Source organism: Dipodomys merriami, unplaced genomic scaffold (assembly GCF_024711535.1).
Source record: "Dipodomys merriami isolate MVZ:Mamm:240054 unplaced genomic scaffold, mDipMer1.0.p SCAF_9, whole genome shotgun sequence".
Taxonomy (NCBI): Eukaryota; Metazoa; Chordata; class Mammalia; order Rodentia; family Heteromyidae; genus Dipodomys; species Dipodomys merriami.
The window spans coordinates 25,632,960-25,655,231 of NW_027206512.1; the positions used below are offsets into that span (position 1 = coordinate 25,632,960).

General features: G+C 36.8%; 1 protein-coding gene across 3 annotated transcripts; it reads left to right on the forward strand.

Annotated features, from left to right (window-relative positions):
* The first annotated feature begins 524 nt into the window (after positions 1–524).
* On the forward strand, positions 525–20,921 carry LOC138820870 (UDP-glucuronosyltransferase 2B15-like). Of its 3 annotated transcripts, none has more exons than XM_070012820.1 (6): positions 525–1,264; positions 2,708–2,856; positions 4,562–4,693; positions 6,723–6,810; positions 7,840–8,059; positions 19,488–20,921. In XM_070012820.1, the coding sequence occupies exons 1-6, from the start codon at positions 541–543 to the stop codon at positions 19,765–19,767; spliced, it is 1,593 nt and encodes a 530-aa protein (XP_069868921.1). In that variant the 5' UTR covers positions 525–540; the 3' UTR covers positions 19,768–20,921. The 3 variants fall into 3 exon arrangements, with proteins under 3 accessions (XP_069868921.1, XP_069868923.1, XP_069868922.1); XM_070012822.1 differs by having other exon boundaries at positions 525–660; XM_070012821.1 differs by lacking the exon at positions 7,840–8,059 and having other exon boundaries at positions 19,488–19,627.
* Positions 20,922–22,272: the final 1,351 nt, after the last annotated feature.

Consider the following 22,272-nt stretch of genomic DNA (forward strand, 5'->3'; position numbering starts at 1 on the left):
ATTTTTAGGATTTTTTATTACAATATTTGAATGACAGTGAAGGTGATTACAGGTCTCTGGAAATACTCTGGAAAGCATTGATGCTATACTTTAAACTGAACTCGATGAATGTGAACTATATTTCACAACAGTTGCTACAAAAATTTCTTCACTCATGATATCTAAGTCATTTTGAGCAATTCTGAAATTACTATGTTTATTACTTTGTGAAAGACAATGCAAAGACAAGCTACCTCTCACCTTCTAAAGTTCTCTCAGTAATTATAAAGTGACTTACATAAAACAGGGGACTTGAACTTACAGGTCATACATGCCTAGCTACATGATAGAGCTGCTGAAACTACTTATCTAATCATCAGGAAATTAAAATTTATTTTATAAATCTCTCATTCAGTTTACATGCTCTGACTGGTCATTTTATATATTTGCTTTGAACAACCCAAGTTATATTTTAACTTCAAGATAAATTTTTCTTGAATATAAGCACAGGAAATTGACAGAGGTGAACATAGTTTGAAGGACGCTGTGCTGTTAGTGAGGATGACTTGGAAATGGATTTCAGTTCTACTGCTACTAGAGCTGAGTTCTTACTTTCACTCTGGAAGCTGTGGGAATGTACTGGTGTGGCCCATGGAATACAGCCACTGGATGAATATGAAGGTAATACTGGACGAACTCATCATGAAGGGTCATCAAGTCACAGTTGTGAGACCATCATCTGCTATTTTTGTTGATAGCAATGAAGCATCCAGCATTAAATTTGAAACTTTTCCTTCGGCTTCCAATACTGATGAATTCTCCGCAGTATTCTCACAAATGATCTATTTGTGGACATATGAATTGCCAAGAACAACATGTCTGGCATATTCACCATTACTGGAGAATCTATTTATGACATTTTCTGATGCTATGCTAAATATTTGTAAAGAAGCAGCTCTGAACAAGGAACTTATAGCTAGACTACGAAAAGCAAGATTTGATGTTGTGATTGCAGATGCCATTGGTCCTTGTGGGGAGCTTCTGGCTGAGCTAATGGAGATTCCTTTGGTGTACACTCTTCGCTTCTATCCTGGCTACACAACGGAAAAGTATAGTGGAGGGCTTCTATTCCCTCCCTCTTATGTGCCTGTCATTCTGTCAGGATTAAGTGGTCAGATGACATTCATGGAGAGGGTAGAAAACATGATATGCATGCTTTATTTTGACTTTTGGTTTGAGACATTTGATTCAAAGAAGTGGAGTAGCTTTTACAGTGAAGTTTTAGGTAAGTTTAATAGTGTAAGATCGTAACTTTTGTAAAAGTTGAAAGAGGTGCTCTGAGTTGCATGTGAAAAAGAAAAATTTGTCTTTTATGGATGAGATATAGTTAAATTAAATATAAAATTGTCTACCAGACTCCCAACTATGGAAAAGCTTGCATTATATAGTCAGAGAGAAGACAATGGACAATTACCTACATAGGACAACCTATGGGATCATTCCATTTGAAAATTTTCATTCACAATGGAAATTTGTTAACTTTTCTTGGTTATCAAAATCACTAATTACCTCCCTAAGAGACTGATGAATCAAAATATGTATACCGAGGAGATATATTTTTTCACTATACCTACGTATGCAGGAAATAAGAAATTGTTCCCCTTGACCATTTAGCTCATTTAAATCAAAGTATTTTATTTGTATTCTCTTTCTTATTTTTTTTCTTTTTTCTTATACCAAGGTTTGGACTCAGGGTTCTCAAGCTTGCTTGGCTGGTACTTTCTTTGGGCTAGGACCTTATCACTTGTGCCATGCCTCTAAGCCTAGCATTTTGCTACTTTATTGGAGAGGTAGTCTTGAGGATACTTCTGTCCATGGTTCCTTCATACTTCAGTGTTAGATATCTCAGAATCATGGATAGGTAGGGTTACAGGTGTGAGCCACTGGTGACCACTTTTCAGGATTTTGTAAAAAGGTTTCCTTAATCTTGAGAGAACCAATACTTTAGCAGAGACTCATTGACGATAACTTCTAGTGATTCCACATTCATTTATCGTTTTTAGTCACCTTTTATATACACATAGAATCTAGTAAATTGTGAATGCACATTTGATTGTTCTGTATAATTTTTTATCGTGTTACATTTAATAAAATATTAACAATGTATTCATGATGAATACAATTATCTATTCCCATTATTTCTCAAATACTTCTAGGTGATATTTGAAAATGATTCTAGATAATAACTAACTACATTTTAAGCTCATAATATGAATCAAGTAGAAGGAAGAAATTCAGCCATAGTCATAAAACATACACTTATATGGGAAACCAAAAATCAAGGAACAGTTTGTTATACTATAGAAAACTAGCTTGCGAAGTGCTTGGAAAATTATTTCCATAAATATGATAGAATTATTGACTCTGGTGTTAGAGTATTTCTCTAATGGATAGCGAGAAATACATAGTTAAATATATCATTGCTTATTTTAATGATTATTTATGACTGCCATTAAACTGAAGTACATATATATAGCCTCTTACCAGTTTGTCTTTCACACACAAATCACACACCACATTTCTTGTATAATACATTTTACCAACAAACACATTGTATATCATTAAGTACAAATTATAAAAATTATTTTAAGAAAAATATAAATACTATATTCAGAAATATCTCTGTAATGTCATTTCTTACGTTTTACTTTCTCCCCTCTCCACTCAGGACGACCCACTACCTTAAGGGAGACCATGAGTAAAGCAGAAATCTGGCTTATTCGATCCTACTGGGACTTGGAATTCCCTCGCCCAACTTTACCAAATGTTGACTTTGTTGGAGGCCTCCACTGCAAACCTGCAAAACCCTTGCCTAAGGTAAATAGATAACCTTTTGTCTGTGTTATTTGATTTCCTTTTCAATAAATATGGCTCTGGACCACTCAATACAAGTCTTTGCTTACAGTGAAAGAGATACAGGAAGTGGGGTAAAGCATTCTACCAATTGAAACTAATTTTTTTGGGGGGAGGGGGTCTGGTCGTGGGGCCTGAACTCTGGGCCTGGGCGCTGTCCCTCAGCTCTTCAGCTCAAGGCTAGCACTCTACCACTTGAGCCACAGCGCCACTTGCGGCTTTTTTCTCTTTGCTTATGTGGTGCTGAGGAATCGAACCCAGGGCCTCGAGCAGGCAAGGCAAGCGCTCTACCACTGAGCCACCTTCCCTGCCCCGAAACTAATTTTTTAACCATCAAAGTTTCTGCAAATAAGATGATGTTAAGCGAAATGAAACCCGATAGGGACACAAGTGTTTTTTTTTTCTTGCTATAGTTTTTAATGTATTTATAATGAACTATGTAATTTTTTGTTTGTTTTGTATGTTCCTCCCCCGTATAACCCCTGTTTTCACTGTATTTGATGTTGGTGTCCTGAAACTTGTATATACATTTTTCTAATTTGGGGAGGGGAAGAGAAATAAAAAGGATACAGGTTGACCCATTATAACAATAAGATGTACAAGACACTATGTTGAAAGCCAACTGGTGGGGGGGGGAGGAGTTGGGGAGGTGGAGAGGGAAGGGATGGTAGGGGAAAAACAAAGGAAGAGGCAACCATACTCAAAAAGAAATGTACTCATTACCTAACTCATGTAACTGTATTCCCTCTATACAATATTTTTACAATAAAAAATATATATTTTAAAAAAGCCAGCCCGGGCAGAAAAAAAAAGTTTCTGCATTTCAGATACCCAAGAGTCATTCAGACTCAGATCAATTAAGGTTCAATTATTCAGCACCTCAGAAGGAATCCTTGATTCCCTCATAAAACTATCAAAGTGATTAGCATATAAAGAAGTGTCACCTCTTATAGCCCATTGAAAATGATAGTTTAGAATCAATAAGAATTCAGTGAAAACAATTATAAAGAAAAGATTACAGTACTAAAAGAACATCTTATGGGAATTGTAGAAAGCTTCTCAGTCACTGATAGTAAGATGATATATGAACAATGCACAGAAATCAGTTGAGAAATGAGCATATATATATGTATATATGATTAGAATAGTAAGAACAATTTAAAAGACAGAAAACTTTGTTTAATGGGGAAAATTGCTAGAGAAATATAACTTAATTAGATTCCAGATGGACATGTTTGGAAAATTGATTGCCAATATCCTCTGCAATATTAACTGTGCCCTTACTAATGGCTAATGGAAATTTTTATGTTTTATGTATCTTGTTATGTTTTATGTACCTTCCTCTGCTATTTTCTGATATTTCATTTACTCTCCTCCCTGAGCTTCAGTGTTCGAGTCCAGTACTCTATCACTTGAGCTTATCTACTTCCAGCTTTTTGGTGGTCAATTGGGGCTGAGAATCTCAGGCATTTCTGCTCAGGCAGGCTTTGAACCATGATCCTCCGATCTCAGCCTCCTGACTAGCTAGGATTACAGGCAAGAGCCACTTTTGCTTGGCTAGTTTCATAGAACAAAACTTTAATGTTCCCTTCACTATTTTTCTGTGTGTATGAGAAATAGCGAGAGAGAGAGAGAAAGAGAGAGATGAAGCAATTTTTTTTCTTCACAGGAAATGGAAGACTTTGTGCAGAGCTCTGGGGACAATGGTGTGGTGGTGTTTTCCCTGGGGTCAATGTTTCAAAATATAACAGAAGAGACAGCCAATGAGATTGCATCAGCACTGGCACAAATTCCACAAAAGGTGAGATAGTGTACCTCAATAGTGGTCTTCACTGAATGGGCCTTAAACTCTGTAAGTATCTGATTATACTAGTTTCCTGGTGAAATATACATTGTTAAAATAGCTCTAATTTGTCTTAGCCATTTTAAAGACAAAGGATATGCATGGCAAAGGCTGAAATAGCAAGGAACTTGGATTGTTTTAAACTGACAATAAATTCAATATGAATTTTGTCACCAGAAAGACACACAGCAGCTACAATCTGAAATTGTGTCATGATGGTAATATTGCTAGCAAGCATTCACAGAAATCATGAAATTTCATCCAGTCCTTGCAGGAATGTTACAGCCAATCCATACACTAACCATATTTCAGACAGGAATTCAATGGCACTAATAAATTGAAGCAGTACAATAATATTTAGCACATAGTTTAGTTTGAAATGTATTATATAGTTTAGTGTTCCCATGAAATCCTTTCCTTTAGTTTTGAAACTGAGCCACTTAGAATACAGTTGAGGGGGTTATTCAGAGAAAAGAAAAGGAAGGTTCACTCTTCATTCCGAGTGTGTATTCAGCATTGTTTAATGAAGAGAAAGTAAATAAAACCAACCTGCCCTACTGAACTGAGGCTTGTTATATCTGAAACCAGATCTGTACAGCTCATGGGAAAGTGGCCATTGTCTACTGAAAAATACATGTAGTACCATTAAAATTGAGGATTCTTTCAGCAGCCATGTGCCTTATTAACTACAGGACAGCTCCATTCCTACATTTAAAGATTTTTTCCCCTATTATAGATCATAACTTGAGATGTCAGTATCATAAATTTGTGAAGAAAGCTCAGCCTGCAATTTTCCTATACAATTCAACCAATAATTTACAAGCTAAAACTAGTTTCATGTAATTACTCAAAATAATTCATTGACGTATCATAAAGAATTGCTTACATAGACTTGAATCAGTTTGTTAGAAAAGGCTGTACAGAAATAATTTTGTTCATGTGCTGGTCATGAATCAGAAGGTGCAGCCTTAAGAAACAGTACAACAGTGTGAGTTGTTGATCTGGGTGTGCCATGGAAAGGCCCTGTCAGCAACCCTATTATTGGTTCTAGGGGCCATTTGTCTGTCCATCCAGATAAATGTGTCAAGGTTTACAAACTCTCAGGGAGGTTAGTTTTGTGGGGCCATTCATAGTATAAATAGTAAGGGGAACTATGTACACAGTCCATAGTGCTGAGTATTATGTAACATAATAATCACTTAATAAAACTGTATACTGCAGTACATATTATGGAGTAGTTTGACTCCATTTCTGGTTGGTAAAGCATGACAGCATCTTTTCATAGAACTTGTCTCCAGGGAGAACTGTGGACGTACAGTATTTGTCATATAGGCAGTTAAGAAACAAATATTAAACTAAAATAAAATTTCATAGACTAAGAGAGTACTATCCTAATACTACTTAATAAAGGTTACTAGAGAAATTGGAAGAAGAGAGCTAGTTTAGTAAAGATTTACGTGTAAAGATGCAAATCTTAGTAATTTTAAAGGCTATTGCATACCAGATCTAAGATTATGACTACATAAAAATTGGTTGAATGCATTCATTTATCGTTTATCACATCATTTAAGTACTGTGAAAACTTTTGATGATAGTCCATTTTACTAAGTATGAAAATAAGTACAGTAAATGTTGATGTTCTCTTTCTCTCCATACTACAAAAGTCCGCATTAACCCCTTCTCTTTTCTTTGTTCATTCCATGAAAGTCACTTGACTGTGTGATTTCTAAATTTTAAAATGTTACATTTTAAAAACAAAAATGGGGCTGGGAAGGTGGCTCAGTGGTAGAGTGTTTGCCTTGCATGCATGAGGCCCTGGGTTCGATTCCTCAGCATCATATAAGCAGATAAAAAGCCAGAAGTGGGTCTGAGGCTCAAGTGGTAGAGCGCTAGCCTACAACTGAAGAGCTAAGGGACAGTGCCCAGGCCCAGAGTTCAGGCCCAACGACCGACCAAAATAACTTACAAAAATGTCTTTCCCTAATAGATTCTTTGGAGATTTAATGGAAAGAAACCAGACACCTTAGGACCAAATACTCGGCTGTACAAGTGGCTTCCCCAGAATGACCTCCTTGGTAAGACTCTGAAAAACACATATTGAAAACATGAGTAACTGTAGAAGTAGTTGATAACAACACAACAGGAAACAAACTGATGGAAATTTATCAATAAAAATTCAAAATTGAAAGCTAACTTTTAGATTTATAATCCATCCTTAGGAAATCTGTCTTAACAGATGAAAATTTTTTTTGGGGGGGTCCAGTCATGGGTCATGAACTCTAGGCCTGGCCACTGTCCCTCAGCTCTTCAGCTCAAGGTTAGCGCTCTACCAGTAGAGCCAAAGAGCCACTTTCGGCTTTTTTCTTTTTGCTTATGTGGTGCTGAGGAATCGAACCCAGGGCCTCATGCATGCAAGGCAAGCGCTCTACCATTGAGCCACCTTCCCAGCCCCAACAGATGAAATTTTACTATACTCTATTGTATACTTTAGGATCAGTTTATCTTTTCCCAAAGTATACTTACAATTGACAAAGAATTTTCTGTAATTACCTGAGGTTATCTCTCTGTCCCTTAATTCAGTCATTACATTATCCATCCTCCTAAAGGAGGGCAAGAATTTGCAATGCCACTGAAACATACGACTTTGTTTTATTGTATATGAATCTGCATTTTATGTGGGAAAATTCATCTGTTTAATATGAAATGATAATATACTCTGTTTCAAGCATACTTCTTTCATTAGAGTAATGTACTATGTTTAGGTTTATGAGAGCGTAATCTTACATGAATATTTCCTTGCTTCAGGATGTGCTCTCTATTATCCATTATCTGTTTTTCTGTCTGTTATAAAGGAAATGATGTATTCATTTTCAAATCTCAAGTCACACAAAACTTGAGCCACAAACCATAAGATTTTTATTTACATCTCTAGTCGATTGTGTACTAATTGTGGTGAGATATTATGGCCATTTAAATGTAACTTAATTGGTTCAATAATTGTTACTTGGGAAACACTGTACCTTTCACGTGCTCACATTATACATTTCTCATTTCATGTCTAACACTTTTAATAAACAAGTGTATTGAAATGCCCCTAATCCTAGGCCATCCCAAAACAAAAGCTTTCATCACTCATGGTGGAGCTAATGGCGTCTATGAGGCGATCCATCATGGGATTCCCATGGTGGGCATTCCTTTGTTTGGGGAACAACATGATAACATTGCTCACATGGTGGCCAAAGGAGCAGCTGTTCAACTGGATATAAGAGCAATATCAAGCAAAGACTTGCTCAGAGCGCTGGAAGCAGTCATTAACAACCCTGTGTGAGTATAATGTTGTGTGTGTTCATGTGCGTGTGTGGCTATCTGTGTTTTTCTAGGCATTAAAACCAGGGATCTAAATCATGGTTGGTAACCACTCTACCCTAGTTGTTTGTTAGTCTGACTGTTGGTTTATTAAATGGTGATTATAGATCAGTTTTTATATAAGTCTGACCAGGAAAGCTACTTTCGATTTACACTTGATTAATTCTGGAAGACTTCATCATGTGTTTCACAAGTATCAATAAGTATTTGTATATTTATGTGTGTCTGTGTATATGTCCGTGTGTTTGTGTCAGTGTGTGTGGTATAACATTGTTCTGCTACACAGGCTAGCATGGCCTCAAACTCATAATCATCATCTTTCGGCATTTGGAATGCTGAGATTCCACAGATCCCCTTTCATTTTCAACCATAGAAAGCTACTTTGTTCCCCAGTGATTTCAGGGCAAAAGAATGATCAGAACCTTGAGAATAGTATGAAACTCTGAAACAGGGCAAAAGTGGACTGAAAGGAATCTCTAAGGATGAAAACAGAACAGATGATCACTAGGAAGACCAGGAAAGCAAGGAATAGGGGGGCATGAACACTCCCTCCAATGACTACACCAGTCCAGTGTAACTTCTTTCAACTTATGATGTCATTCATTAGTCTTTTTTATTATTGTTATTTTTTATTGTGAAAATACTGTGCAGAGGGGTTACAATTACATGAGTAAGATAATGAGTACATTTCATATCAAGCATTGTAGCCTCCTCCTTTGTTTCCCCTTCCCATCCCTTCCCATCCTCCCCCCCCACCCAACACTCCTCCACCCCCCACCCAAGTTGTAAAGTTCCTTTTCGACATAAAGACTTGTAAGTCTCATTGTTGCAATGGGTCCACCTGTATCCCTATTTAAACGATTTGTTTTTCCCCTTCACCTCCACAAATAATACCAACATGAAATACAGTGAAAGCAGGAGTTATACCGTGGGGAAGGGACATACAAAACAACAACGAAATAATTTTATAAATGTGTTCAAAACAATCGCATGAAGGAAAAAAAACATTTGAATACATATCTTAAAGTTCATCTCCCTTACATCAAATTATCTGACCTTTTCTGCTTCACTCAGACATATACTAGTTACTGCAGATAAGGGAAACTATGGGACCTATGTTTCTTTGGGCCTGGCTTACTTCACCTAATATAATTTTTTCCAAGTTTTTCCATTTCCTAACAAATGGGGCAATGTCATTCTTTCTGATGGAGGCATAGAATTCCATTGTGTATATATACCACATTTTCTTGATCCATTCATCTACTGAGGGGCATCTGGATTGGTACCATATCTTAGCTATGGTAAATAATGCTGCAATAAACATACTTGTGCTGGTAGCTTTAGTGTGGTCTTGTTTGTGAACATTTGGGTAAATGCCCAAAAGTGGGATTGCTGGGTTGTAGGTAGCTTATGTAGAGTCTTTTGAGGAACCTCCATGCTACTTTCCAAAGTGGTTGAACAAGTTTACACTCCCACCAACAATGCAGTAAGGTTCCCTTCTGTCCACATCCCCTCCACCATCTGTTGTTATTAGAGTTCTTGATTATAGCCATTCTAACTGTAGTGAGGTGGTATCTCAATGTTGTTTTCATTTGCATTTCTTTTATTGTTAGAATGGTTGAGCATTTCTTCATGTGGCTATTGGCCATCCTTCATTCTTCTTCAGAGAAGTTTCTCTTTAAGTCTTTAGCCCACTTATTCATTGGGCAGTTGTTTCTTTGAGAGTTTGTTGTTGGGGGAGTTAATTTTTGAGTTCCAGGTATATTTTAGTATGAGACCCTTGTCCGTTGTATGACTAGTGAAGATCTCCCAATCCGTGGGCTTTCTATTGATCTTGCTTGTCCTTTGCCATGCAGAAGCTCTGCAATTTCATGAAATCCCATTTGTCCAACCTTTCTTTGATTTCTTGTGTTTCTGGGTCTCTATTAAGAAAATTTCTGCCTGTGCCAAGGAGCCCTAAGGTTTCTCTTATTCCATCCTGTAATGTTTTCAGAGTGTCTGCTTTGACTCCGAGGTCTTTGATCCATTTGGAGTTGATTCTGGTTCAGGGTGATATATAAGGATCTAGCTTTAGTTTTCTACAAGTAGTTAACCAATTTTGCCAGAACCATTTACTGAAGAGGCTGTACTTCTTCCATTCTATTTTTTTTACCTCCCTTATCGAAGATTAGATGGCTATAGGTCTGTAGGTTCATATATGGGTTTTCAATTTTATTCCATTGGTCCTGAGGTGTGTTCTTGTGCCAGTACCAAGCTGTTTTGATTACTATGGCTTTATAGTAGAGTTTAAAATTTGGTATTGATATTCCTCCAGCATTGTTCTTTCTGTTGATGATGGTTTTTGGTATTCAGGGTCTTTTATTGTTTCATATGAATTTTTGGATTGCCTCTTCTATTTCCTTGAAGAATGAGGTTGGAATATTGATAGGTATCGCATTGAATTTGTAGATAGCGTTAGGAAGTATTTCATTTTCACTATGTTGATCCTTCCAATCCAGGAGCATGGGAATTTTTGCCACTTTCTAAGTTCTGTTTTGATTTCCTTTTTCAGGTTTTTAAAGTTTTCATTATAGAGGTCCTTCACTTCTTTGGTTAAGTTAATTCCTAGGTATTTTATTTTTTGTGGGGCTATTACGAATGGAGTTGCTTTCCTAATTTCAGCACACTTTTCTCATTGTTGGCATATACCTGCTAGTTTTTATACCCTGCTACTTTGCCAAAGTTTTGAATCACGTTAAGTAATTTGTGAGTGGAGTACGCGGGATACTTTAAATACAAGATCATGTCATCTTCAAAGAGGGAGAGCTTTATTTCTTCTTTCCCTATTTGGATCTCCTTTATGTTTGCATTTTGTCGTATTGCTGTAGCTAAGCGTTCTAATACTAGATTGAAGAGAAGTAGAGATACTGGACATCCTTGTCTCATTCTTGAGTTAAGAGGAAATGGCTTTAATTTTTCCCCATTAAGTATAATGCTGGCTGTAGGTTTGTCATATACAGCCTTTATTGTATTGAGGAAGGTTCCATGGATTCCTAATTTTTCCAGAACCTTCATCGTATAGGGATGTTGGATCTTGTCAAATGCTTTTTCTGCACCTATTGAGATAACCATGTGGTTCTTATCCTTGCTCCTGTTAAAGTGATGAATTATATTAATTGATTTGTATGTATTGAACCAGATTTGCATCCATGAAATGAAACCTATTTGATCGTGGTGTATGATTTTTTGGATGAATTGTTGAAGTCGATTGGCCAAAATTTTGTTGAGAAGTTTTGCATCAATGTTCATCAAAGAAATGGGTCTATAGTTCTCTTTCTTTGATGAGTCCCTGCCTGGTTTTGGGATGAGGGTTATGATGGCTTCATAGAATGTGTTCGGTAGTGAGCTTTCTCTTTCAATTTCATTGAAGAGTTGGAGGAGTATTGGTGTGAGCTCTGCTTTAAAGGCCTTGTAGAATTCCGCTGTAAAGTCATATGGTCCTGGACTTTTCTTAGATGGGAGGTCTCTTATAGCTGTTTCTATTTCAGTGCTTGATATGGGCCTGTTAAGGTGGTTTAACTCATCGTGGTTTAGTTTTGGCATGTCAATATTTGCTAGGAAAAGGTCTATTTCTGCCAGTTCACAAACTTATTATCATAAAGTTTTGAGAAGTATTTCCCTTATAATGTTCTGAGTCTTGGTGACGTTTCCATTTTCATCTCTGTATTTATTTATGGGTGCGTTCTCTTCCTTTTCAGATAAGATTTGCTAAGGGTCTGTCAATTTTGTTAATTTTTTTGAAGAACCAACTCTTTGTTTTGTTGATTCTTTCTATGGGTTTTTTTTATTCCAATTCATTTAATTCTGATTTAATTTTAATTATTTCTTTCTGTCTACTGGATTGGGGTTTATCTCGCTTCTCTTTTTCAAGGAGGCTCAGATGTCTCATTAAATTGTTGGTTTCAGATCTCTCCAATTTGTTGATGTAGGAACTCAGAGCTATAAACTTGCCCCTGACTACTCCCTTTGCTGTGTCCCAGAGGAGATAGTAATTTCTGTGTTCATTTTTGTGGAATATCATGAACATTTGAGTTTCCTTTCTAATCTCTTCCATGACCCACTCGTGATTCAGCAGGGTGTTGTTCAGCCTCCATGCATGTGTTACAAGATTTTCTTTGGTGGCTTTTGGTGTTGAGTTCTAATTTTATTCCCTTGTGGTCAGAGAGAATGCAAGGTATAACTTCAATGTTTCTGAATTTAGACAATTTTGCTTTGTGGCCTAAAATGTGGTCTCTTTTAGAAAATGTTCCATGTGCTGCTGAGAAAAATCTGTATTCTGATGCTGCTGGGTGAAATGTTTGGTAGATGTCTGTTAAATCTAGTTGATCTATGCCGTTGTTTAGATCTGCGGTTTCTCTGTTGAGTTTTTGCGGAGTTGATCTATCTAGTGAGGAGAGTGGTGTGTTAAAATCCCCAACAATTAATGTCTTTGGATCTATGTGGGATTTGAGGGAAAGTAGTCTTTCTTGGATAAATTTGGGTTCTCCGTTGTTTGGCGAATAGATATTTAGAATTGTAATATCCTCCTGAAGGAGAGATCCCTTAATCAGTATGTAGTGACCTTCTTTATCTCTTCTCACGAATTTTAATTTGAAGTCTGATCAGATATTAGGATTGCAACTGCCGCCTGTTTATGGGGGTCGTTTGCTTGGTAGATTTTGTTCCAACCTTGAACATTGAAAATGTGTTTGTTTTTATGCGCAAGATGTGACTCCTGAAGGCAGCAGATAGAAGGATCTTGCTTTTTAATCCAACTAGACAGTCCATGTTGCTTAATTGGAGAGTTAATTCTGTTAATGTTGAGAGATAGGACTGAGAGGTATTTGGGAGTTCCTGCCATGTTATCCACCTTCTTGGGGGCTGCAGCAACTGGTTCTTCCTGTGGTTCTTGGATTCTCAGATTTGGTGCGGTTTCTTGGCCTTTATTGTGGTCTTGTTGGTTTTCTATGTGTAGGACATCTTTAAGAATCTTTTGTAGGGCTGGTTTGGTGGAGATATATTGTTTCAATTTTTCTTTGCTATGGAAGATTTTTATTTGACCTTCGGTTATGAAGGAGAGTTTAGCTGGGTACAGAATTCTTGGTTGATAGTTGTTTGTCTTTAGGGCATGGCATACATCATTCCAGGCTCATCTTGCTTTGATTGTCTCTGTTGAGAAATCTGAGGTGATTCTAATTGGTGTCCCTTTATAGGTGATTGATCTTTTCTCCTTGGCAGCTTTAAGGATCTTTTCCTTGGTCTGAATTGATCCTGTGTGGATTTTAATGTGATGGTGGGATGTCCTATTCTGGTCTGGTCTATTTGGAGTTCTAAAAGCTTCTTGTATCTGAATAGGCCTATCTTTTTGCATGTTTGGAAAGTTCTCTGCTATGATCCTGTTAAACAAATTTCCTAGACTATTAACTTCTGTCTCTAGGTGCTCCTCTACACCCATTATCCTCAGACTAGGCCTTTTGATGGTGTCTTCCAAGTGTTATATAGATCTATCATATTTCTTGGATTTGTCTTGGATCATTATATGTTCTTTCTCTATAATATCTAGGCTGTCTTCAATCCCCAAAATTTGATCTTCTGCATGGTCTAACCTACTATCAAGACTTTCAACTTTGTTTTTTATTTTTCCTTCTAGTTGGTCGGCTTTGATCTCTTCCAATTCATTGTTGGAGCTTTGTTTTAGATTTTGTATGAACTTCTTTACTTCCTTAATTTTGTGTTCAGTGTTTATTCTCAAATCACTTAGTCGATTGGTTATGGCTTCCTTGGACTAGCATTCCTTCTGTTGGGTTCCATTTAGCATTCCCTTTGTGGTCTCCCTGACTTTTTTCAGCTCTCTGTTTATGGATTCCATGAATGCCTTTAGTGATTTTTCTGTATTCTCATCCTGCTCTTTCAATTCCTGTATTACTCTTTGATTATCTTCCTCACATTCATGCAGTTCCTGTAGTTCTCTTTGAGTGTTCTCAACTTGCTCATGCCATCCTGACTTTCTCTTTGAGTGTTCTCAAGTTGCTCACACAATTCCTGTATCAATCTTTGAGTAGCTTCCTCATGCTTATGGTATTCCTGTATTAACCTTTGTTTTGCCTCCTCTCTCTCCCTATCATGCTCATTCAGGGTCCTTCGCAGGTTTTCAATCTTTTCGTTTACTGTGTTTACCTGTAGTGCTTGTAGAGCTTTTTGGGAACTCACCTCTGGATTATTCTGTCCCCTGATTATCATGAGTTGGAGTTGAGATACCTGGACTTGCCATTTTTCTTGTTTTTCCAGGTTGCTCTGCCCATTTGTGATGAAAGTAACACCAGTTTTGTGCTAGCACACTATTTTAAGGCAAGCATCAACCAAAGTCTGTAGTTGCAGAGTCAAAAGTCTGAAGATACCATCTAGTTCAACAGATACATCTATTCAACATCAAATAACTATGTATTAATGGGCTACAATCATAAGTCTTTATAAAATAAAAATTCAGTGTTTGAAAAACACAGCATGAAATTACAATGGTTGAAATCCTACTCTTGTGAACTGCATGAACATATCCATCCTTTTAGTTTTCAGTTTTTCCTATCAATATCCCAACCTCATTCTTCAATAAAATTGAAGAAGCAATCCACTTCACATGGAATAATAAAAGATCCCAAATAGCAAAAATGATCCTCAGCAGAAAGAACAGCATTGGAGAAATATCAATTCCAAATTTCAAACTATACTACAAAGACATAGTAATCAAAACAGCTTGGTGCTAGCACAAGAACAGACTTGAGGACCAATAGAATAGGACTGAAGACCCAGAAATGAACCCACAGACCTATAGCCACCTAATCTTTGACAAGGGAGCTAAAGAAATAGAATGGAAGAAAGACAGACTTTTCAGTAAATGGTGCTATCAAGATTGGTTAAACACGTATAAAAACTAAAGCTGGATCCATATATATCACTCTGCAGCAGAATAAACTACAAATGGATCAAAGACATCTAAGTCAAAGCAGACACCCTGAAAACATTACAGGAGAAACTCTAGGGATACTTAACAGAGGCAAAAATTTTCTTAATAAACACCCATAAATGCAACAAATCAAAGAGAGGTTGGACAAATAGGATTGCATGTAACTGCAGAGCTTCTGCATGGCAAAGGACATAGCTAGCAGGATCAATAGAAAGCCCACAGATTGAGAGAAGATCTTCACTAGCCATACAATGGACATGGGTCTCATATCTAAAATATACTTAGAACTCAAAAAACTAAACCCCCCAACAACAAATCCTCAAAGAAACAACTGCCCAATTAAAAAGTGGGCTAAACACTTAAAGAGAGACGTCTCTGAATAAGAAATAAGAACAGCCAATACACACATGAAGAAATGCTCAACTTCTCTATCCATTAAAGAAATGCAGGGGCTGGGAAGGTGGCTCAGTGGTAGAGTGCTTGCCTTGCATGCATGAGGCCCTGGGTTCAATTCCTCAGCACCCCATAAGCAAAAAGGAAAAAGCCGGAAGTGGTGCTGTGGCTCAAGTGATAGAGCGCTAGCCTTGAGCTAAAAAGCTGAGGGACAGCGCCCAGGCCCAGAGTTCAGGCCCCACGACTGGACCCAAAAAAAAAAAAAAAAAAGAAATGCAAATCAATTCAACATTGAGATTTCACCTCGCCCCAGTTAGACTGGCTATAATCAAGAAATCTTATAACAACAGATGCTGGAAGGGATGTGTCCAAATGGGAACCCTACTGCATTGTTGGTGGGAGTGTAAACTTGTTCAACCACTTTGGAAAGCAGTATAGAGGTTCCTCAAAAGACTCCACATAAAGTTTTTCTTTTTTCTTAAAAAAAATCTCTTAATGGTTTGTGCTGTTATAAGGCAAAACAATAATCAAATCTCAAATTAAATATAATTCCTATTATATTTAATGCTTTCTAAATTCACTATGTTAGTGCTTTGATTCTATCACTGATAACTAAGTAGGGCTTTTAAATTTACCTGATTAATCCTGTTAGAAGAAGAGAACATTATTTTGAAATGTATACATATTCTTAGATACTAAGGGCTATGATAATCTTATTCAGAGTAATCATAAAAGAAAAAGCAATTACCCTCAGAAGTACTAGTGAAATATAGCTGCTAATATTCAAAATACATGCAGCAAGAAAGATTTTCTAGGTCTTTTATTGTTCCATATGAATTTTTGGATTGCTCCTCTATTTACTTGAAGAATGAGGGTGGAATTTTGATAGGTATCGCGTTGAATTTGTAGATAGCCTTGGGAAGTATTGCCATTTTCACGATGTTAATCTTGCCAATCCAGGAGCATGGGAGGTTTTGCCATTTTTTAAGTTCTGTGTTGATTTCCTTTTTCAAGATTTTAAAGTTTTCATCATAGAGGTCCTTCACTTCTTTGGTTAAGTTAATTCCTAGGTATTTAAGTTTTTGTGGGGCTATTACAAATGGAGTTGCTTTCCTAATTTCAGCCACACTTTTCTCATTGTTGGCATATAGAAAAGCCATTGATTTTGGGGGATTAATTTTATAACCTGCTACTTTGCCAAAGTTTTGAATCAGCTTGAGTAATTTGGGAGTGGAGTCTATGGGATTCTTTAAATACAAGATCATGTCATCTGCAAAGTGGGAGAGTTTTATTTCTTCTTTCCCTATCTGGATCCCCTTTATGTCTGCATCTTGTCTTATTGCTGTAGCTAGGCATTCTAATACTAGATTGAAGAGAAGTGGAGAGAGTGGGCTACCAGCACAACTATGTTTATTGCAGCATTATTTACCATAGCTAAGATCTGGAACCAACCCAGATGCCCCTCAGTAGATGAATGGATCAAGAAAATGTGGTATATATACACAATGGAATTCTATGCCTCCATCAGAAAGAATGACATTTCCCCATTTGTTAGGAAATGGAAAGGTTTGGAAAAAATTATATTAAGTGAAGTAAGCCAGGCCCAAAGAAGCATAGGTCCCATGGTTTCCCTTATTTGCAATATCTAGTATAGGTATGAGTCAAGCGGAAAAGGTCAGATAATGTGATGTTAGGAAAATGAACCCTTAAATATGTATTTTAATGTTTTCGTTTCTTTCATGCATGTGTTTCTAATGCATTTATAAGATTATTTCTTTGTTGCTTTGTATGTCCCTCCCCCACAGTGTAACCCCCGCTTTCACTATATTTGATGTCAGTATAACATGTGGAGGAGATGGGGACAAACAAGTCGTTTAAGGATTCAGGTGGACCTGTTGCAACAATGAGAAGTACAAAATGTCATGTCAAAACCAGCTTTACAATGTCGGTGTGGGGGGGGGAGGGGGGTATAATTGGGTGGGGGGAGGGGGGTAAAATTGGGTGGGGGGATGGGGGAGGCGGAGAAGGGAAGTGAAGGGTAAACAAAGGAGGAGGCTGCAATGCTTGGTAAGAAATGTATGCATTATCCTGCCCATGTAATTGTAGCCCCTCTGTACAGTATGTTCTCAAATAAAATAAAATACAATTAAAAAAAAAAAAAGAAAGATTTTCTACTCAAATTATTTCAATGAATAACTTTATTTCCTTTATACTATTATCAATTTTGTCCTATGATCAGTAATATTCTTTATTTCTTCCCTTTTATCATAACTGCATAAATAAAGCACTGTATTTTAAATTATATTGTATATGACTATAGCAGAAACATTCTGAATGCCATGCTACTTTGATGTTTTGTAGGCACTGAGTTTGAACTCAGAGCTTAATACTCAGCTGGTTTGCTTTTTCAATGGGGATTTTACTACTTGAGCTATGACTCCCATCCTACTTTTTTCAGGTTATTTTATTTTTTTTCAGGTTATTTTAAAGGATACGTTTTGGGATTTTTCTGTCATGTCTAGCCTTGAGCTGGGACTGTCAGGAGCTCAGGCTCTTGGGGTAGACAACTTTATAGGAGCCACCAACATCTAACTCATTGACTTTCCTACAGACATTGAGCAACCTCATGAATATTTCGCTCTTCTACTTGTTTAAAACCAGTGTATTTTTCATAGGTTTCTTGGCTATGAACTAAATCTCTCACATATTGTTCTTACTAAATTCTAAACATATACGATGCTGATTCTGAAAAATACAGGGATGTCTTAATTAGATAATATATGGTAAATCTTATGATACAACACACATTTCCCTAGTTTTTGATGCACTTCAGTTTATTTTTACCTGGTATATAACAAAAGTATACTAAGATTTGTATAAGTAACTCTGAGAAACAGCCATGTCAGTGAGGTTCTTAAATCATAAAGAGAAAAATCACTTCAATTGCAATTGCTACAAGCTCCTCCTTTAGCACCTTGGAATTTACACTTAATTGCCTAGGTATGCACATGTTCACATTACCTATTGGACATAATCATTTCAACACAAATCCCATGTGCCTGCAATGCCTGAATGCAAACAGAGATAAAACAATATTGGCAAACAACTTTGAGATTCTATTTGAAAATGTGAATAATTAAAATTATTCAAATTTCAGTACATTACTTCTCACAAGGCAAGAAGAACTCAAATCATTTCTGTTTTTCCATTTCCTATCCTTTGGTTGTTTCATAGTAAGCAGGTAAAATGGAGAAGTTTCAAAAGTGGTTCATAAAAGGAAAAGGCAAGCCATAGGGTAATACTGGAACAAGTAAGTGATAGGGTCAAGACATAAAAGGAGAGGTGGGTGCCAGTGGCTGATGCCTGTGATTCTAGCTACTTGAGAGTTTGCCATCTGAGGATTGTGGTTTGTGGTCAGGCCAGGTACCAAAGTCCAGAAGACTCTAATTAACATCCAGAAAGCCAGAATGGAACTGTAGCTCAAGTAGTAAAGGTAGCTCAAGGGCAGTGCCAAAGCCCTGACTCCAAGCCCTAAAACACAGACCAAAAAAAGGAGGAAGAGAAATTGTTACACAATAGTTACATAATGATCACATAGTTACATAATAATTCATCAGTGATGAATTACTTAAAAAGTACAAAGTTTGGAGGGAAAAGCTGCTTCATCAAATTATCTTTCTGTCTCTAAATTGTGATACAATACTGAACATTGAACAATTGGTGAATTAACAATTATTTCTTGAATAAGTTAGCTTTTCTTCTGCCTTTGGAATTTCAGTGGTTCTACTTTCTAATTCAGAAATTCTTGGTTTTGACAAGGTTTATTAAATGCTAAAATCCAGTGTCATTAAGAAGCTCTTGCCTTTTACACTAAGGTAACCATAAATATAGCAGAAAAAAGCCCTTCCTATCTCTCCAAATTTTATACAATTATTTTTATCATCTACAGAATAGTACAGTATCTACCTTTTCTAGTTCATTCGATATATTTATGTTAATTTCTTTTACCTTTAGCTACAAAAAGAATGCTATGTGGTTGTCAACCATTCACCATGATCAGCCTATGAAGCCACTGGATCGAGCTGTCTTCTGGATTGAATTTGTCATGCGCCACAAAGGAGCCAAGCATCTGAGGCCACTTTCCCACAACCTCACCTGGTACCAGTACCACTCTCTGGATGTCATCGGATTCCTACTGGCCTGTGTGGCCACTGTTACCTTCCTTGTCTTAAAATGTTGCTTGCTTGTTTACCAAAAGGTTTTGAAGAAGGGAAAGAAGGAAAAGAGCGAGTAGAGCTTTCAACACCTCAGGGAATAGACTAACACCATACTAAGTAAGACCATCCTAATGATTTTGAGCACAATCAAACTAGGAGAGATTCTCCTCCACATTTTACCTAAACCTATGGCTTTGGTATATTCAAATGGCTCCTATTCCTGATTAAACATGAAGTAATGTACAATTCTAATTTCAGAATTCCCCCAAAAGTTACACTTGAGTCATTGATGCAGTTATTATAACTGAGTCTACCGAGACTCATGAAAATTTGTGCATGTTAAGTGGAGAGAAGCATAAAATCAAAAGTTTTGTTGTGCATTTCCAGAATGGGAGTATTTTGGTAAACTATGATCAAATGAAGTTTTTGCTTGTCTGCTCAAAGAAAAGTGGACAGGAGGTTAAAAGAAGAAACACACTTTATTCAGACTACTGAAACATGGGACAGAGTTGACAATAACTGAAGTGACCTTCTCATGAGTCAAAGCCAAACATAAACAGTGAATAAGAGGAAATGAAGAAGGGACAATTAAAGAGGACAACAGATTTATCTGAATATAGCAAATTTCAAAAGAAGTAGAAAAACACTGAAAATGGTCTGCCCTGGGTGGAAGAGTTAGAGGGTGTGCATTGTACATTATTGGTGCGACATGGTTATTGCTGGAAAGATTTTACAGCACTGTGTTATGAACATCAGAAACTTAGATTCCAGACCATAGTGGCTGGTGCCTGTAATCCTAGGTACACAGACTGAGATGCAGTTCAAAGGTAGTGCAGGCAGGAAAGTCCAGGAGACTCCTATGTCTTTTAACCACCAGATAACTGAAGTGGAACTGTGGCTCAAAGTGGTCAAACATTAGCCTGAGCAAAAAAGCTCAGGGACAGCACCCAAACAGAGTCCAAGCCCCATCACTGATATGACTAAATAAATAGGAATCAAATGGACATTGTGTTGGATATCTGTAATCCCAGGTCCTTGGGAAATGGAGACAGTATTGTTGTGGTTTGAGGATTGTAAGGGCAATGATGTATAGGCTCAACTGTTAGAGCACTTGCTTAGCAAATATGAGATTCTTATTTTAATTCCTAGTGCTTCAAAAAGAAGCTGCTAACAATAAACACTAATCAGAAAAGAAACAGGTAATGATAGCTACCTTTTGTAGAAATTTAAATGTATAAACAGTCTAAATTTTAAATATGAAATAAAAATGAATGTATAAAATATAAAACTAATGCATCAGTGCTCTTTATTACATTAAGTTTTTAATAGAGGAGAACTTTGCAGGGTACATTATTCAGAGCTAATAATTAAGCTCTCTCCATATACTACTCAAAGCAAATTCTAGTCTATTTTTATTTCTTCCTCAAATTATTATATACAATACAATTTTATATTAAGACCATATATACAAAGACATATTACTTTACTATAGAAAAAAACTACACTATGTCACTTTCAGGAAAATGGATACAACGGGAAATCATCAGGTTGACTGGAAGAACAGAAAATCAAAATACTCTAAATACTGTATGATCTTGCTTTGTGGAGTAGACACCTAAACTGATTATGATAATGATAGTAATTAGAAGTAATTTACATGAATGTCAACACAGGACCTTCTAGGAGGGATCAACAAAAGGAGGAAGAGAAAAAGGGTGGGCTGCTGTGCAGCACAGAGGATGAAAGGACATTAAGCACACATACCTATATCATGATAAAATTGAACCAAATGCTATTTGAGAAAGCAGGAGAGAGAATTGAGAGGAATGAGAACACAATGGAAAAAGATTCATAAATTGTGATTTGCCACACTAATTAATGATACATTTTCCGATTTTATGCAGTTGGTAAAAGATGGGGCCCCAACAAAGTAAGCACTGCAGTGCTGGTTTGATGGAGGTATCCATAGAAGACAGCAGAATCTTTACCACTGAAAATGAAATGTTAACAAAATAAAGCAAGGTATATGTCCCTTTTTTGTACTGACCATCTGCAGAATCACTCCTTAGTGAAGTTAGTTTAAAAAACAATTTCCAAATCACACTGGCATCAAGTGGGGTAGCTGGCTGCCTTCCATGGTCTGGGTGTGGAATCTCTTAGTTAATGGAGAACTAAAAGGTGTAGAAAAGAAAAAAGCCATGGCAGGGACAGAGTTATCATATGAACCCTGTGATTTTAGACACCATAACCAACAAATGCAGAAAGGTCTCTGACTTGATCATCTATGCATAAAATACTACATACAACAAAAGGAAACCTTTCACCATTGTAACCATCATTAAAGTAAGCAAAATCATATAAACTGACATATAGATGCCGTTGTAGAGATGAGTGCTTTTCACCCATCTTCAAACAGCCTAGAAGTGAGATAGGCCATTCTTTGAATTGCAGATTCATGTTCTTTAGCCCTTGACTTCCCCTAAATGGAAAGTTTTGCTCACTCCTGAATATTTCCCTATATGGTTTGGTTCTGTTGGGTTGGATTCTTTTTATCACAAACATATGTATTTTGGCTTCACAAG

What these genes read in the sequence shown, in the direction of transcription:
- LOC138820870 (XM_070012820.1), top strand. Translation starts at nt 541, where the DNA reads ATGACTTGGAAATGGATTTCAGTTCTACTGCTACTAGAGCTGAGTTCT. An exon ending in CTTTTACAGTGAAGTTTTAG is followed by an intron (nt 1,265 to 2,707) that starts GTAAGTTTAATA and finishes CTCTCCACTCAG; the next exon opens with GACGACCCACTACCTTAAGG. An exon ending in TCCCCAGAATGACCTCCTTG is followed by an intron (nt 6,811 to 7,839) that starts GTAAGACTCTGA and finishes CCCTAATCCTAG; the next exon opens with GCCATCCCAAAACAAAAGCT.